The sequence below is a fragment of the Euleptes europaea genome, chromosome 4, assembly GCF_029931775.1.
Source record: "Euleptes europaea isolate rEulEur1 chromosome 4, rEulEur1.hap1, whole genome shotgun sequence".
NCBI lineage: Eukaryota > Metazoa > Chordata > Lepidosauria > Squamata > Sphaerodactylidae > Euleptes > Euleptes europaea.
Window position 1 is genome coordinate 23,870,611 of NC_079315.1, and position 18,260 is coordinate 23,888,870.

Below are 18,260 nucleotides of genomic sequence, written 5' to 3' on the forward strand. Positions count from 1 at the left end.
GAATGATTGAATACGCAAGTCTCACATCTGCTACAGATTAGAATGGTTAAAACTACCAGGGAAAGGGGGGGGGGCATCAATAACGATGGAGTTTTAAGAAGCGTGCTTTAAAAAGTATAAATAAAAATCACCAGCAGGTGAGGGAAGCACAAACCCAGACTTCAGTGCACTAGTTCTCCAGCCACAAGGGTCTGGCTGCATTCTTCTTGTTTCCAGGTTTACAGTATAGGTCCACGTTCTTAGGAGAGGCCTCGGATGGTCTTGCGTGCCCATTAAGTGCGGACTGCATTTGCTCACATGAAGCTGCTTTTCTATCGAATTGGCCTAGCAAAGTCGCTATTGTCTACTCGGGGCTTTAGGTGATGGGCTTAAGCTTTTTTTTTTTTTTTTTTTTACGAGACGTACCAGGGATCGAACCGGGGACTTTCTGCATGCGTCGCATATGCACCACCTTATTTCCCCCCCCATTTCTCCTGCTTGTTTGTGCTCAGGAAAGCTCACGTTATGTTCTCCTCTGCTCAAGCGGTTGAAAACGCCGCTAACATCCCAACACTTCCGGCTTCCGGGGCAGAGAAACGGGGGGGAGAGAGAGGCTGCAAAGGCGGCTCCCCAGTTCCGTACGACGCTCGTCGCCCTGCGAGAAGAAACCGGAAGTGTGAGTTCTTTCCCCTCTGTCCTTTACCTCTATGCTCTTCTTGAGCCTCCCCCCGCCCACTGTTGCAATAACGGTCTCGCTTTACGGCTCCAACTGTTGGAAAGAATATCCTCTGGCTTCGGCGGGACCGGCAGGTAAAGGTTTCCAAGACATGATGCAAGGAGGGGGGGGGGCGGGTTGTGACAGTCAGTTCCTTGCCCAGGGGTAAGGCAGAGGGTCCCGCCCCCCACCCCCCCTGCAACTCTTAAGTTTGCAGTCACCCCTCTCTCCTGTAGGTCTTCACAATAAAGTGCCACCAGAGTGCATGTCATTTTTTGCAAAGCATGTCTTCTTGACAAAACTGTATTTTACCCCTCCCCTTTTCTTGTCGTCTCCCAAAATTGTATGGTGAAGCGCCTCGAATGGGTTGGGGGGAAGGTGGAATGCAAATATTAATTTTTTTTAAATCAAGTGTACTGCTTTTATCCCCAGAAAGGGACCCAAAGCCTCTTGTCCACTTGGTTCTTCTCTCCCTTAGCCTACCAACAGCAGCCTTGTGAGGTAGGTTACGTTGAGAGATGGTGACAGGCCCGAAGCTACTCAGCCGGCTTCCATGGCAGACCAGGGATTTGAACCCGGTTGCCGCAGGTTCTAGTCCAATACTCTGTGCTCTACACCACACTGGCTCTCTATAATGGATAACATAAAGGAGACCCAAGCAGTGACTGCTCAGAGGAGTTTACAATCTACTTTTTTTTTTTTTTTTTTTTACCAAGGAAAGGAAATGCACTTGCTCACATACTTTGCTTGAGGATTGGTTGGGGGGATGCAAGGAAAAAAGGAGGAATCCTGGCACAATTGCAAAAGTGTCATTTTGGTTTAGGGTAGTGTAAGGACATTTTCTGGACTGAGGCCTGATGGATGAGCACCTTGCAGGCAGACATCAACAGTTTTGTTTATTCTTCTTTCCGACCTCTCTGTTGTGGGAAAAGGTTCATATGCAGCATAGATGCACAGTTTATTCTCCTTGTGTTGATTATTACTACACTGTTGATTTTCTTTTGCAAAGTACTGTGTCATCTGGTTTACAACATACTGTTATTGCAGTGAGCAATGAGAGCCAGGGATGTGTTGGCCAGTAAATGTATAATCCACTGTTAACACCATATTGTTCAAATCATGAGTTTCCTTTTCCTGGCCCAGCTGTTAGTTTGGTTAAATTTAGGGCACAATCCCTCTGTATCTTGTGTTGTAATGAATGGGAAGTGTGTACAAGCATGGCTGTGCCATTATTCGTAAACCTTTTGACTTTTTCTTTCAAGCTAAATAGTTTGCAATTCATTAGCATAAGAGGTAAGGCCAAAGATATCAAGACAGGAAGGCCTCTGCTCATCTCAGATTGCATTCATCATGTTTGTTCTCATGTACTACTCTTGTATATATGAAAAGGGTACATCTCTCTGGCAGGAGAGTTAAGCATCTGATAATTCTCAATAAAATAATTGGCTTTGAAAATGGTTAGCTTTGGCTGTCTTGCCACCAGCTAGTAAGCCTTCAGGCATGTAGCAGAATTATCCCTTTGCAGTCAGGAATAGAAACACTTTAAGAAAAGAAGAGTTGGTTTTTATATCCCAATTTCTCTCCCTTTAAGGAGTCTCAAACTGACTGACAATCACTTTCCCTTCTCCTCCCTCCCACAGACACCCTGTGAGGTATTTGGGGCTGAGAGAGTTCAGAGAGAACTGTGACTGGCCCAAGGACACCCAGCTGGCTTCATGTGGAGGGGTGGGGAATCTAACCTGGTTTTCCAAATTAGAGTCTACCGCTTTTAACCACTACACCACACTGTGTATTAGGATTAACCTGACTTGCCCTTCTTTAGTTTGTGATGTGAATACATTATACTGTAGGTTCCACAAACGCTTATAGTTCTACATATAAAAAGCTTTAAACCGCTGCTGAGACTTGTTTTAACTCCGTTTGTTACATTTCCCAGATTTTTCTTCCCAAAGCAAAGAGCTAGCAGGCACATGGAAAAGATGAAAAGGATACAGCTGCTTTTAAATGACCTTCAAGTGAAGACTAATGCAGAGAATTAACAAGAACGTGGTTTTGGGCCTTCTTACTTTGACAAGTTCAGTCTTTCTCCTGTTTCAGTTGTACTACTATAAGTATTATTTGTCTCCAAAGGTAAGAACTCTGTTTAACTCTGCAACTCTGTTTAAAAACAAAACCTTATAAACTTAGCATAATCAAAGCTTAGAATGGTTAAAATGTGTTATTGCTTAAAATGTCATTCATTCATTCAGCTCTATGCATATTTGTTTAGGAAGTAAATCCCGCTAAAACTGATGGGGCTTGTTTTGAGTAAATATCGCTATGGTCAGGTTGTAAGATTCAAATTGTTCCAGTTTATAATAAACTTGCTCGCAAAACTTTCATTGCATCCTATACGGATGCAGCGTCTAGACAATTAATTGGTGTTATTAATTGATTCAGAAAGCTTTTGATTGCAGTGGGTTGGATCCAAAGATCATTTTCTGCAATAGAAACCACAAAATGCCCTCCTCTAGCTCACACTGCTGTCAGTTGAGCTCCCCAAGATACTGCACTTTGGGCATAGAGGATGATCAGGAATAGCATGGAGGTGGGGAGGTAGAGGTGTAAAATTTCCAGACATTTTAAAGCTTTGGGGGAGGAATTTAAATATATGCATACTTATTTTCCTATCAACCTACACTTGTTATACAGAGTTAACAAAATGCCCCTTTTATAAGTTGTGTGTGTGTTAAGTGCTGTCAAGTCACTTCTGACTCATGATAACCCTTCGAATCAGTGTCCTCCAAAACATCCTATCGTTTACAGCCTTGCTCAGGTCTTGCAAACTGAAGGCCTTGGCTTCTTTTATAGAGTCAATCCATCACATGTTGGGTTTTCCTCTTTTTCTGGTGCCTTCAGCTTTTCCTAGCATTATTGTCTTTTCTTGTGACTTCACATAATGTGACCAAAGTACGATAGAATCAGTTTAGTCATTTTAGCTTCTAGGGACAGTTCAGGCTTGATTTGATCTAGAACCCACTGATTTGTCTTTTTGGCAGTCCACAGCATCTGTAAAACTCTCCTGCAACACCACATTTTGATAGAATCTACTTTGTTCCTGTCAGCTTTCTTCATTGTCCAACTTTCACACCCATACATAGTAATAGGAAATACTATGGCATGAATTAACGTGATCTTAGTCACCAGTGCTTACACTTAAGAATATTTTCTAGCTCCTTCATGGCTGCCCTTCCCAGTCTCAACTCCTTCTGATTTCTTGGTTGAGGTCTTCCTTTTTCCTTTTCCAAGATGTGACAGCCATTGGCTATCGATCTGCCATTTCACACTTTAAAAAAAGGGGGGAGAATGAAGATTAATTATGAAGAACATAATTTTGGAGCAGTTTTGTACTTCTGATAATTTATATAATATGTTTGTGGTTTTGATAAAGTACTTTTCGATGTGCAGAATCTCTGCATTTTCGGCAGTGTTCATAATATACTTGTCATTTTACCAATGGGGAAAGACAGATAATGGAATGATTTGATCAAATGTGGCTGACCAGAACAATATTTGTAGCAATATTAGCATTGTATTGGGATATCTGGCTTTGTTATTCTTAATCTTGTTTGGGAATAATAATCCAGTTAATAGGACACCCCAAACTTGAAATGTATAGTTTTGTGATGTTGCTTGTCTCTCTTGGTTTCATTTGAAACCATATGGCTGCTACCATTGGACTCTTAGGATGAGTTCAGGTTTCCAGTTAGACTTATAATGGTTTTCCTTCAAGAAGCCCAGAGCAGTTTAAATTGAAATCCCCCCCCCCCCCACAGCTATCTTCCCATCCAGGTATTGACTTAGGCCTGATTTACAAAAGGATGAAGTAGTAGAATAGATTGTACCACTTCATACTCCCAGTGGAGGATTCTGGAATGTTTCCCTTGATTGAAAAACTTCCTATAAATAGAAAACCCAGCACAGCAAGTGAAGGGGCGAGGGCAGAAACTTTATCCCTGCTGTCCTACTTTTCTCTTTACAGGGAGTTTTCTTTTTAAATGCAAGAGACCATTCAAAACTGGAATCCATCACTGGCAATTTAAAGTGGTTGCAATCTGTTTTGCCCCCTCGTTCCCTTGCTGTGTGTAAACCAGGCCTTGGCTGAGACCAGTTCAGCTTTAACAGTATAGCGTCACCATCTACTGGGCTTATACAGGTATCCTTTATCCGGACATTCGATATCTGGACTGATCCGAAAACCGGACCTTTTGAGCCGGCATGCAGGCATTACTCACAGGCCCTCACCAGTGCCACTAATGGTTCAATGTACACAACATTATTTAAAATATTGTTTAAAATTACATTAAGGCTATGTGTATAAAGTATATATAAAACATAAATAAGTTTGGTGTTTAGACTTGGTTCCCATCCCCAAGATATCTCATTATGTATATGCAAAAATTCCAAAATACTGAAAGATCTGAAATATGGACCACTTCTGGTCCCAAGCAGTCCGGATAAGGAATACCTGACCAGTATTTATAATGTTCATGTTTTATTTTCAAGTAATTTTAAACTAACAGGGTGTGCAACATCTTGTAAATATCAGAGAGGCTCATTTGCCCACTGATTTTGTGAGAGAGTAGTATCATATAAATTCGGCTTCAAAAATAGGTAGCATGTCATATAAAAGGGTGACATCATGAAATATGTCACTGAAGTGTCACTTTTCATAACTCTTAACTTGACGGTTATCAAGTTAAGCTTAACATACAAAACCGGTCTTCTTTTTTGCTGCTACCAGAACAGTGCTGTTTTCCCCAAGATTAAAGGGAGTAAGACAGGACAAGACAGTAGCCGATGGGTAAGGTCTTTTTATTGAATTTTCTTTTAAATTCTTTTTGGTTTTAAATGTCTCTAACATCCTGCATGACTCCAGGCGCAAGGAGAGGGTTCCAAGCCACAAAGGCCTTCTATGCAGGGACGTTTCTTCACAGTCACCCCCACCTTCTTCAGGGCTTCCTTGTGGTTATGCATGCCTTTTTCGACATTCAGAGGTCGCCTTGCTCTCCTGGTACTGTTTCCCCGCATTTTCCAGATTTTGTCTAAAACAGCATCCGGAAAACACTGGCAAAATGCTCGGGGAGAGCGAGCCAACCTTTGACTGTCGGAAAAGGCATGCATAATAAAAAGAAAGCTCTGAAGCAGTCAGCAGGGGTGACCACGGGGAAACATCCCTGCATAAAAGGCCAAAGTCTACTTGACAGACCATTTCTTGCCATGAGAGGTCAGGCAAGAATGTATTTCTCAGATGTGAAATGGACTGAGAAAGGGAAGGAGGTGGGTGGGGTATCCCTTCAAGTTGGCTGTTCTTTGCCACTCTTTATTGTGCAGGAGTGTGTGTGTAGCCCGGGGTCCAGAGAAGGCCTATATCTTACAGCTCTGTTCAGCTAACAGAGGAGCCTTCCTCTGGAGGAAAATTCCTGGGACAGGAGAACAGTTCCACGCTTTCCTTAGCAGAATCAAAAGATACCTTCCTGGTTCTGTGCATCTGAGAAAGTTGGAGCTTGGGTTTCTCATACACATGGCAAATCGGTTTTAAAACTGAAGCTGTTTCTCACTGGGCGAACTTTCGAAGTAGCTTTTCGGATCCAAACCATAATTAGCATTACATCAGTCTTTGGTGCTTTTTTTTTTTTTAAAGGTGGCTTTTATGGTGGTTTTTTATGATGCCTAAACTTCTGATTTTCTTTTCTCTTTCTGTCTGTCTCTTTTTGTTTAATCAGAATGTGGTTAGGAAATTCCTTGGTCTGGTATCCAGCCACCAAATATCTGTGCATCTTATCGATCCGTTACTTCTAGGATTGATTGCTACTGACTTGGAGCAACTCAGGGCTTCCCCTGAGGGCAGCCATTCAGAATGCAGATACTTCTGTGCTCCCCGGGACTTCACTGCTTTTGCACTACTGGACAAAACCTGGAAGATGGAGGTAAGGTTGTCTTGTCCACACTACACGGCATACAGCTGACATTTTGAGAGCTTCAGAGTCTATTACACATTTCCTGGAAAATGGTTCAAACCTTGTGGCCTGACGCACAATGGTCTGACTCCCGAGGGAATGCCAGAGATACTTGGATCAATCCTCTTGTCACAGCATTAGGTCTCTTGGAAAATACCGAGTAGCTACAATTCAGAGATGACATATCTTCTCTTTGGTCTTTATATTTTAATACCTGGCATGAAAGAAACAAAAAGGCAGAGAGGGAAAAGGGTTATACATAAATATACAGTTAGATTTGCAAGTGGTATCCTTGTGGTTGTGAAGCCAGGTGAGTCAGCAAATGCGTTAGGACCAGAAAGAAAATTGTGAGAATTACTGAATATCCATTCACAGGATTTAGTGCAATTGGGGGAAGCTGTTAAATGTTAAGTAGTATAACAGAAAGTATCCAAGGCTGAATTTGCATGATTTGTTTTGTACGAGCCGTACGAGGAGAATTTTGAAAATCTACATTTTATAAAACTGGAGAAGACAAGTAGCTCAAAGCAGGGTTGTTTTCCTGGTCTAGAGGATGGGCTGAACCAGTTTTTGACAGGAATAAAATCACATTGAGTGGTTGATTAACTTCAGTTCATCGTCGTGTCTTCTGTGCGGTCCCACATGGGACTGCGTAGGTGCATGCCGATGTGTGCCTGCACTGAAGACACTCGATGAACAACAGTTGCAGGTAAGCGCAACTCTGTTTGTTCTGCCTCGTGAGCGTCTTCGCATTTCTTACTTTTTGCACAGTAGTTCTAATTTAATTTGTTTAATTCAAGTCTTTATTGCATTAGCAAATAAAAGCTGTACAAATGAAGAACTGGTTTGTACTGGCCTGCTGTAGTTCAGTGGCTGTTTATGGTGCCGGAAAGGGATTTGACAATGTATGATTCCTGCAACAGATTTTTTTAAAAAAATAAGCATCCCACAGGAAGCTCAGTCGTTGCATTAAGCTAGTGTTTTGAGAAAGTCACGTATGACAAAGGGCTCTCGTCTGAAAGAATGAGGACTGTTTTGTTTATCATATTTGGATATTTATATCTCACTTTTCTCCCCAATGGGGTTCCAAGGCAGTTTACCACATCGTGCTCTGCTCCGCCATTTTGTTCTCACCACAACCACCCGGCAAGGTTGGGTAGGCTAGCGGAGAGTGACAAGCCCAAGGTCATACAGCCAAGCTTCCATGGCAGAATGAGGATTTGAACCTGGGTCTCTCAGATCCTACTCCATTGGAAGCTGGCTGGAAGACCTTGAGCCAGTTACACCATCTCAATCTGACCTCCATTACGGGGTGGTGTTGGTTAGGATAATGGGGAGAGGAGAACGATGCTGTAAGTCACTTTGTCCCCAGTGGGAGAAAAGCAGGGTTTCAATAGATCCTGAAGCAGACACATCTTGAATGGAGACCTCTCCCTTATGGTCTTTTGGAGATCAATCAAAACCTTTAATTTTCCAGGGGGTGGGGGTGGAGGGGAGGTATATGAACCATCTCACCAAAGCTGACTGTTCTTTGATGTAACCTTTTCATTTCTTATAGATGCTAATGTTTTTCTCATTTTCTGTTGCTGCTTTTAACCGTTCCAGGGTTTTAATGCTAAAAAAACACATGAAGCTGCCTTATACTGAACCAGACCCTTGGTCCATCAAAGTCAGTATTGTCTACTCAGGCCAGCCGCGGCTCTCCAGGGTCTCAGGCGGAGGCCTTTCACATCACCTGCTTGCCTGGTTCCTTTAACTGGAGATTGAACCTGGGACCTTCTGCATGCCAAGCAGATGCTCTACCACGGTCCCTCCGTGGGCTGGGGGAGGGATTTTAAAACTTGATGTTTTACGATTGCTAGATTTGAGTCCAGTTTTCGGGGTACAAGCTTTCCCATTGTCAAATACTTCTTTCTTTTTTACTGTTGACTATTCTCTCTCTTTCTAATCTTGTTGTTTTATTTTTATTATTTATTATTTAAAGTAGCCCTGCAGGATGTAAACTTTACAAACAAGCACAGAGGGTTCCTTTAGGGTAGAAAGTTGGAAAGCTGCTGGCTTAAGTTGCACAGGATCAATTCTCGCTATCAGTGCTGCGTAGTAGAGGCCTGCATCTCTACATTCTTTGCTGCAAGGTGGTGGTCTTGTATCCTCCTCTTTTCAGATGGGCTTGTTCCGAGCGGCAGAGAGAGTGGGATTCCAGTGGCTCAAGATTCAGAGCAAAGACCCCCGTCTGGAAGGAATGGAGGATCTCTTGGGGACGGAGATTCCCTTGCACTATATCTTCAGACTGGCCAGTCATGCCATCCACGTGGTGGTCTTTTATGAGAGGAGTGGCAACTATCTGTGGCACGGACCGCTGCGGCTGAAACGACACACGGACAGGAAGTTTGTCCCTTTCCGAAAACTACGGTTCGGCCACTACCCTGGAGCCTATGAGAAGTAAGGAAAATGCCAGGGCAGGGTTTTTCGTTTTGAATGAAATCAATCAGAGCAGTGTCGTTGCAAAGCATGGCTGTCAGGCATGCCTCGTTCCCCTTCTGTGATACAGGGGGAAATCGGATAAATTTTGTGTCATTATGTAAGTGACACAAGTTGGGGGGTGTTTACATTTCATTCATACAGGAAATGAAACCGCATTACTCTTTTCTCTCTGTTGCATATCATTCTACAACTTGGAGTTGTCCAATGAAATCGGTTCAGGACAGACAAAAGGGAAGCATTGGACTCAGTTCACAGTTAGACATATCTACCACAAGATCCTAGTGATGGGCATTCACTTAGCTGTTTTTTTAAAAAGGATTAAATAAATCGATGCAGGACAGGCCTTTCAGAAGCCGTTAGACCTGATAGCTAAAAGTAACTTCCTTGTACAGAAGGAAGTGAAGAATTTGTCCCTCTTAAGGGGCTGTCTCCCATATACGTGCCTGTGCACCATTCTCAGTCTTCTGGACAGCTCCTCCTGCCGGTTCCATCCTTCAGCAATGCACAGTATCCCTCAGCAGTCGCTTTTCCTGTTACTGCTTCAGGTGGGTAGCTGTGTCTTGTCTGTAGTAAAAATTCAAGTCCAGTGGCACCTAAAGACCAACAAAATTTTCCAGGGTATAAGCTTTCTGGTAAATTGAGCCTTGACTCACGAAAGTTTATAGCGTGGATGTTTTGGTTGGTCTTTAAGGTGCTACAGGACAGAAATTTTGTTCTGATTTGGCTTCACGGTGCCGCCCAAGGAGGTGATGGGAGTTCAACTCCCAGTAGTCTTTGGAAAAAGGTACCAGACTTCAGAGATCACTAGTTTCAGAGAACCCTGGAGGCCGGTGACTGTCCCTGTTGAATCTTGATGATGGATGAATTGGTACGGCTTTCATTTATCCAGCATCTTGCGGACACAATGTTGTAAGCCCCTTTGGGCCTTCTGCCATGGCTGATCACATTGAGTTTTCCGTTATGGCCCGGATGGGTTGAGCAGATGGATGACAACCAAGAGAATATGTTAGCTGCTAATTATATGGTGACGCAACGACACTGTCAGTGTTGTTTGTGGGGGAGGGGGAGAGGGTCACCTTAAAAAGGTAAGGAAACTTTTTGTTTTCTTAGCTTGGTAATTTCCCCTCCTCCCCTTTCACAACAGGCTAGAACTCCATTACGCTTCTAATCTATGCTGACAGCTATGTTGGGGGGCGTTACTCTCGAACACCAAGGGATCAACGTGTTTGTATTTGTGGATCTTCAACTCTGGAGGACTTTACTCATTACAACCTATTTTGCAGGCCCCAGGGCTAAATTTTTGGCAGGAACATTGTCCAGTATCCATACACATCCGGATGCAGAGAAAATTATATATTTGTTATCAGATATTAATGCATATGCATCATATAGAATCTCTTTGTTTGTTCTTGCAGCAAAGAAAATAAGGTCTAACGTGGTATCAGAATAAGCAGCTACTTTTCTTTGAAACTGAAATGTTTTAATATATCTCATTATTTAATATTTTATTTGCTAATCTATTGTATTTGTATTTTATTTATTTGTTTTAGAAAATTGTTATGTCCAATGGCTATATACAATAAAATTTTCATTCATTCATTCAACAGGCTAGAACTCCAAAACATCTCTCTTGATGGATTAACAGTCCAGATTCCAAAAGAGCCGTCACGTTTCCTCCAAGAGTGGTCCCACTCTAGGTTTATTGAATGTAGGTACAGAGAAGCTCGGTCTTTCTTTCAGGTTAGTGGTGGTTGAGACGGATTTCTTCCGAAGTGGTATTCGTTCCTTTTAATTTGATTTGCAAGCTACCCTGAGTTATTGGTAGGGCAGAGTAGACATTTTTAATTAAACGAGTGTGTAAAATTATTCCCAGTGGTGGTGTGTCTCTCCTCTCCCTTTGCCCTGGTGCTAACATTTAGTAAACTGAAAGCTATTCATAAAGAAGAATGACTTTGCTGCCAGAATAGGAAGTTCATCCAAAACTATCCAATGCTAGCTTGCACAGTCTACCCAGCCCTGTACAGTGACCTGCCAAGCTTTGATAAAACCATGCATCTTCTGTGCCTGCTTTTCTTTGAAACAACAGCAAGGTTGTCAGGCAATGCAGACTATATTATTATTATTAATTAAATTTCTATCCTGCCACCCCCCCAGCCAGGGCGGGCTCAGGGCGGGTAACAACAGTAAAATTATGAATATAGACATAATACATATTCATTAAAACATCCAACTTCATTAAAACAAAATCCAATAATCTTACCTACAATAAAACAATAGATGGCACTCAATTAAAAGAAGAAGAGTTAGTTTTTATATGCCGATTTTCTCTACCACTTTAGGCACAATCAAACCGGCTTACAGTCACCTTCCCTTCCCCACAGCAGACACCCTGTGAGGTAGGTGGGGCTGAGAGAGCTGTGACTAGCCCAAAGTCACCCGGCTGGCTTCATGTGTAGGAGTGGGGAAACCAACCTGGTTCACCAGATTAGTGTCCACCGCTCATGTGGACAAATGGGGAATCGAACCCTGTTCTCCAGATCAGAGTCCACTGCTCCAAACCTCTGCTCTTAACTACTACACCATGCTGGCTCTCAGACTAATAGCTGTGGAACACTTGGCAGTCAGACAGAGCCCCCCCCCCCCAATAATGTATAACCCAGCAGAGCCAGAAAACGGGGAGGGAGGGTAGGGAGGCCAGCAGGTGACACCTGCGGCTGCCCTCAGTTATAGGCCTGGTGCAAAAGCTGCATTTTACAGGCCCTGCGGAACTCTTTCAAGTCCCGCAGGGCCCTGATGTTACTGGGAAAGGAGTTCCACCAGGCTGAAGCCAGGGCTGAAAAGGCCCTGGCTCATGTCAAGGACAGCTGACCACTGTTAGGGCCGGAGATCACCAACAAGTTAGAATCAGCAGAACGTAATATCCTTTGGGGGGCATACCAGGAGAAGCTGTCCTGAAGATACGAAGGTCCCAGACAGAGCAGCTGGGCTGCTTTGAACTTTGGCCGGTCACCCCGTTGCACAATCCTGGTGGAATGCACTTTTGTTCTACTAAGTTATGCTCGAGATCCAAGCCATGAAGGCTTCTGCAGTGCCCAGCCTGAGCGGAGTTACACCCTTCTAAGCCCATTGACTTCGGTCGACTTAGAAGGGGGCAACTCTACTTAGGACTGCACTCTCTTAAAAGTGGACCTTATTTAAAGATTCACTGGCGTGTATAGCCTGTTCAGGTAGCTCTGGGTGTGAGTAACAGCATACGGTATTTTAAAGCTGATTTGGGAGGTCAGGATCCGAATAGTTATGTTGGGAGGGTTTGTGTCTCTGAGCACCGGGCCCTCTTGCAGTGCCGCAGGCTGTTTTGGGAAATTCTTCTCCTGTTTGCCCTGTGGCATACAAGGGTAGCCGTTTATAAGAAACTAAGCCCAAACTCCTTTGGATTTTTGGAAGTGTTTACATGGTTCTTTGGAGTGTGGCTGTAATAATGCTTTAGTTTAATCCCCAAAGGGATAGCTTTGAACCTCATACATTAACTTTTCCCTTCTCGCTGCCCCTTTTCAGGCTGCTAGTAGTTTAAGCTTATATTCCTCCAAACCAAACCAATGCAGGGTTCTTAAATCAGGTTTGCTACACTTCTTTAACACTAGGTGGCACCAGAGGTTGAAAATGCAGGATAATTTGTTTGTTTATGTCCGAATGCAAGAAGCAACTATTATCTTGTGAACTCGGGGTTACCACATTATGTATTCCCAGTGATGTATTAAGACTTTGAAAAGGTTATAAAAAATACTGTTCGCACTTTCTATGTATTCCCACCAATGTATTAAGAGTTTGAAAACGTTATAAAAAATACTGTTCACACTTTGTTTGGCCCCTTTAGCTATGAAGACGTCTTCCAACCATTTATAAGCCGTGGTCTCCAAAAACCCTTTTAAAGCGATGTTTTTTACAACATTTTCAAACTCTTAATACATCGCTGGGAATACAAAGTGCGGTAACCCCCAATGTTTTTAATAACATTTTCAAACTCTTCATACATTGCTGGGAATACATAATGCGGTAACCCCCATAGTCAGGCAGATGGACTTTTCTTTTAAGCGGTTCGTCCCATGGATTGGAACTTGTTTTGAAGTCCATTGAAAGACTGAGAGAAGTTTTGCAGTCCTGAAGGCAAAATAACTTCCAATTAGGTGGTTCTTGAAATCTTAACTATATCTTTTTTAAACAGAAGTTGGGGCCAAGATTTGTTAGCTGAACCATATCCTCGCTTATTTCTCTTATGTGCACTAGGTCAGCAATAGTATCTATTTTCACTCTTGGGAATGTTGGAAAAACTTGCAATTTAAAAGTAACTTCCTATATGGGTTTTTTTGGGGGGAAGGGGTATGTTTCACTATGGGACAATAGTTTGAACGGTGGCTAAGTGAGAGGAAGGGATTTTCTCTATGGAGTGAGGGAGGACTGCATGGTCCTGTGCCCCACTTCCCTGTCTACCACTTAACCACCATCAAGAAACGGGGCCCATTTGTTCAAACATACCCATAACACCATCATTTATTAAGTCATCCTCTTCAACAGCCATGGGAATTCCCTCTAGCAGCCTGAATAGCCCAGACTAGCCCCAACTTGTCAGAGCTTGCAAGCTAAGCAGGGTTGGCCATGGTCAGTAGTTGGATGGGAGACCACCAAGGAAAACCTAGGGTTGCTATGAAGGGGAAGGCAATGGCAATCCACCTCTGCTCATCTCCTGACTGGAAAACCCCATTAAGTTCACCATGAAGGTTCATTGTGACTTGATGGCACTTAGGTAAAGATAGAGGTAGTCCCCTGTGCAAGCACCAGGTTATTACTGACCATGGGGTGACGTCACATCCCAATGTTTACTAGTCAGAGTATGTTTATGGGGTGGTTTGCAATTACCTTCCCCAGACGTCTACACTTTACTCCCAGCAAGCTGGGCACTCATTTTACCAACCTCGGAAGGATGGAAGGCTGAGTCAACCTTGAGCCGGCTACCTGAAACCGACTTCCGTTGGGATCGAACTCAGGTCGTGACCAGAGCTTTTGACTGCAGTACTGCAGCTTACCACTCTGCGCCTCGGGGCTCTCTGATGGCATATAATTTAAAATTTCCTCTGCTGAAGAATGTAGTCGGGAAGAAAAGAAATAAGGAGAATAACCTCAGAAGTCCAAGATGTTGGGAAGGGGGCTTTATTTGGGGAGAAGCCCTTGTGCTTGGGAAATGTACATCATAAGTTTCATTTTTTTATTTTTCAGCTGTATCCCGATGATACGTCTCTTGATTCAGTGGAGTTCAGGAAAAAAGCCAAAGCGTTACTGCATCTCGCTGCTGGGATGTTAAACAGTTTGGGTGTGAGATTCTGGCTGAGCAGTGGAACATGCCTGGGTCAGGAGTTGGCAGTTGTGTTTCAAACTGGGAGTGGCCTCTGCTGACGTTAACACCTGAGTATATCAAATTAGCAAACTGTATCTTAACTGGTGTGTCTAGCAGGTACAAAATACGCAAACATAGCCTTGATCCAGGACAAAGGATCTGTGTGAAAGAGAAATGCTATGTACTTAGGGTAAGAAACGAATGCTGTGAACTCAAGGGGGCGCAAAGCTTGTGCTGTCTGAAACAGGCAGCCTTTCACCACACCTGCCCTTGTGTTAGAAGGCACAGTTGAAAGAGTGTGAGTTTCAAACGTACCTTGTAATATGGCACAGGCGGATCTGCAGCTCAAAGAAAAGAAATTCCACCTGGCTCACGCAGGTCCCTTGGGTGAACCAAAGTTTCTCCATGGAAAGAAGGTCATAATTTTATTTATGGACAAATGTGACCAAAAATTGTGCAATGATTGTGTTGTTCATCTTCGTGGCTTCTGTGCAGTCCCGCATGGGGACTGCGCTTGCGCAGGCCAGCCGCGGAGAACTGACTAGAAAGCTTTTAGGAGCTTCAGAACGCCTGGAGCGCTCCCCCTCCCCTCCGTCCCAGGCCGAGAGCAACGGTCCGCCCAACGGTCAGTTGACGGAGGGAGGAAGGGCGCTCCCCCCTCAGTTCTCTCTTCGCCGCCGTGGAGAGAGCACTAGCTTTGTTTCAGAGCGTCTTTTCTGTTACCTCAGAGAAAATTTCTCTTCAGGATTTTATTTCTTTTTTGCCAATATAATCTTATTTAACAACTGTGCCAAATGTAGAAATAGTATGGCACAAAATAATGACTGTTGTTACGTTTGAGAGATTTGTGCTTTTTCTTTTACTTCAAAAAAAAAAAATTCTCTTCAGGATTTGATTTCCTTTTTGCCAATATGGTTTGATGTACCAAATGTGCCAAATATGAAAGGATTATAGCACAAAATAACGATGATTATGTTCTGTATAAGAGACTTATGTCTTTTCTTTCACTTAGAAAGGTCTTCTCTTCAGGATTTGATTTCTTTTCTTTTGTCAATGTGGCTTTATTTAACAAATTTGCCAAATGTACAATAGTATGGTACGAATTAATAATGCTTGTTCTATTTGAGAGACTTGTGTCTTTTCTTCTACCTCAGAAATTCTTTTCTTTCAGCATTTGATGTCTGTTTTGCCAATATCACTTTCTTTGACAATTCTGCCAAATGCAGAATAAGTATGCCACTAATTAATGGTTGGTTTTGTTTCAGATACTTGTTTTAATCTTGTCTCTTTTTCATTTTTACAAGTCATTCAGGCTGTGTTTCTCCAGTTCGAATGTCTGTGAGGAAATCCGGCTTTACTAATGCTTAGGTTATCTCCACGACATGTGTGGAAAGAGGTCTCAACCCAAAGGCTGTGATAAGGACTGGATATGCTGCAGCACTAGGGGTTCTGTCCCCTATGAAGTGCATAGATGAGACCTCGAAGTCAACAGGCTCTGAGAAAAGCCACTGTATGGTTGCACTAGGGGCTCGGTGTTCCGTCCCTTATGATGTGCATGGATGAGACCTTGAAGTCGACAGGCTGAGAAAAGCCACTGTATGGTTGCACTAGGGGCTCGGTGTTCCGTCCCTTACGATGTGCATGGATGAGACCTTGAAGTCGACAGGCTGCGTGGAAAGCCGTTTTACTGTGGTGCTAGGGGCTCTGGACCCCATGTCATGCATGGATGATGTCTCGACGTCAACAGGTTCCGTGGAAAGCCTGCTAGTCTACAGCACTAGGGGATCAGTCCCCTAAGGTAAGGTAAGGTAAGGTGCATGACGTGCAGAGAGAGGTCTCGAGGTCGAGCAATTCCAAGGAGGTGGGAACACCTACTCCTCAGGGTGTAAAAGCCTCGACGTTGGCTCACCTCTGACGCACCAACACAACAGCCACCTGGCTCTTGTCGATGTCATACACCGATTCCTCCTCGATGCCGAGATGAGCGGGTTCGAGTTTGCCTCCATGCCATCTGTCTGTTGCTGCGGCATCTGTTCGGAGAAGGGGAGGAATCTCAGCGTTGCAGCTCCCCCCCCCCCCCCCGCTTCCCTCGACGTCAGGCATCGCCGTCGCTAGTGGGGTAAGCAAGCTTGGGCTGAAGCATTGTCCAGCATGTGGGGAAGGCTTCTCAGCCATGTTCCGTCCCCCCCCCTTATGTTCCCTGAGCCTCTCCGTGGGATGCTCCTGCGGGAATACATATATCCCCATGGGTGTATAGACACTCATCCCCTCTGTGACAAGTGTCTTCCCACCGACCTCGAAGTCAATTTACATGGTCACCTTGGCGTCAAGGAGCGAGGGCTCATAATACGCTTCCTCTCATGTGTAACCCATCTGGGTTCCTGCCTGTCTCACCCATGGGGTCATTCAGCTCTATTTAGAATACTTAATCTGGATGGCATAGGCTTGGAAGATTTTATAATCTCCCTCAGATTCGAAGTCGGATCTGACAAGGAGTTGTGTTATGCGAAACCAATATGGTATACATTTGGCTTCTTTTCCCTAGAAGGTGGGAAATCTATATAAAGCTAAAAGAGGATGCTTGATTCCTCTTACAGTATCCCTCACCCAGTTGCTAGTTGCTGGGACACTTCTATCTTAATATGGGTTAGGTTCCCATTTTTATCCGGGGGTTGCTGGGGCTGCCCACTTTGACTCTGGGCAGGAGCACTGAATCTCCCATTAAGAACACTTTTCAGTGTTAGGGCTGTAATTAGCCTAAGCAAATTATGTACACTGATAAGTCTTGTACATATTGCGTTTATCCAGCATAAGGGGAGACATCCCCAACTCACAGGGTGTTTGACTTCCCAAGGACTTTTCATACAGGGACAAATAGGCATGACTACAGGATAATAAATGCATAACTCCTGGGTAGATTTATGCTAAATGCTGAATGGTGCTCTTAACCATCCAAGGCACTGGGTTCCCTCCATATTGAGTTCATTGCAGCTGAGATCTCTATATTGCAATGCAAATAAACCCCTTTATTTAGGAACACGCAAATTTTAATCTATGTATTTTTATCTTGGATAAAGGAAAATGCTGATAAGGGACCCCGACTGGACCTCAGACTCCTTAATATGGATCCACAGGTGCCCACATTTCAGGATACTTCCCTTTTCAGATGTCCTTCCTCAGTTGCCTGGGAGCCTTTTTGGTTGTAGTCCTGAACCTAAGGACAATTATCTTAATTGTATGTTACAGTATGTTACAGGCTTGTTGCACTTGCTTTCCTCCTGTCAGCAGGTGGTGCTGTTGATCCGTAATTGGATTATTGGCTATTGGACAATTCATTTTACCAGTCCTGCAGGTTTGCCTGTCTCTAACCTTGTCAGCCCTATGTGTCGTTGGATTTGCTAGTTGAATTTGTGTAATCCCAATTGCTCCCTACTCAAAGGATAGCATTCTTTTTGCTACTTTGAATGTTTTTTCTTCGAGCCCTTAACAACTCAAGGGCCCATGGTTTTTCTGTCCCTTTAGCTGCACGATTTATGTGCAAATGTAGATCAGTTCTTAAAAGGAATAATTTTGATCACCATTGTTACTGGTCTATATCCTAGGGTATCTACCTATAGGCTTCAAAATAAAATAAAATAAAAATTAAAAAAACAAAAACAAGACCAACAACTAATGGGGTTCAACTTGGTTCTGA

The 18,260-nt window shown here is 43.5% G+C and overlaps 1 protein-coding gene across 1 annotated transcript in view; it reads left to right on the forward strand.

Annotated features, from left to right (window-relative positions):
• The first annotated feature begins 776 nt into the window (after nt 1–776).
• The window catches only part of FKTN (fukutin), a 28,564-nt gene continuing 11,080 nt past the window's right edge, over nt 777–18,260 (forward strand). Inside the window, exons 1-7 of the mRNA XM_056848610.1 lie at nt 777–789; nt 2,631–2,824; nt 5,478–5,537; nt 6,460–6,663; nt 8,858–9,135; nt 10,785–10,917; nt 14,449–14,578. Coding sequence (XP_056704588.1) covers nt 2,720–2,824; nt 5,478–5,537; nt 6,460–6,663; nt 8,858–9,135; nt 10,785–10,917; nt 14,449–14,578 — 910 coding nt within the window. The 5' untranslated portion in view covers nt 777–789; nt 2,631–2,719. The remainder of the gene's footprint in view (nt 790–2,630; nt 2,825–5,477; nt 5,538–6,459; nt 6,664–8,857; nt 9,136–10,784; nt 10,918–14,448; nt 14,579–18,260) is intronic.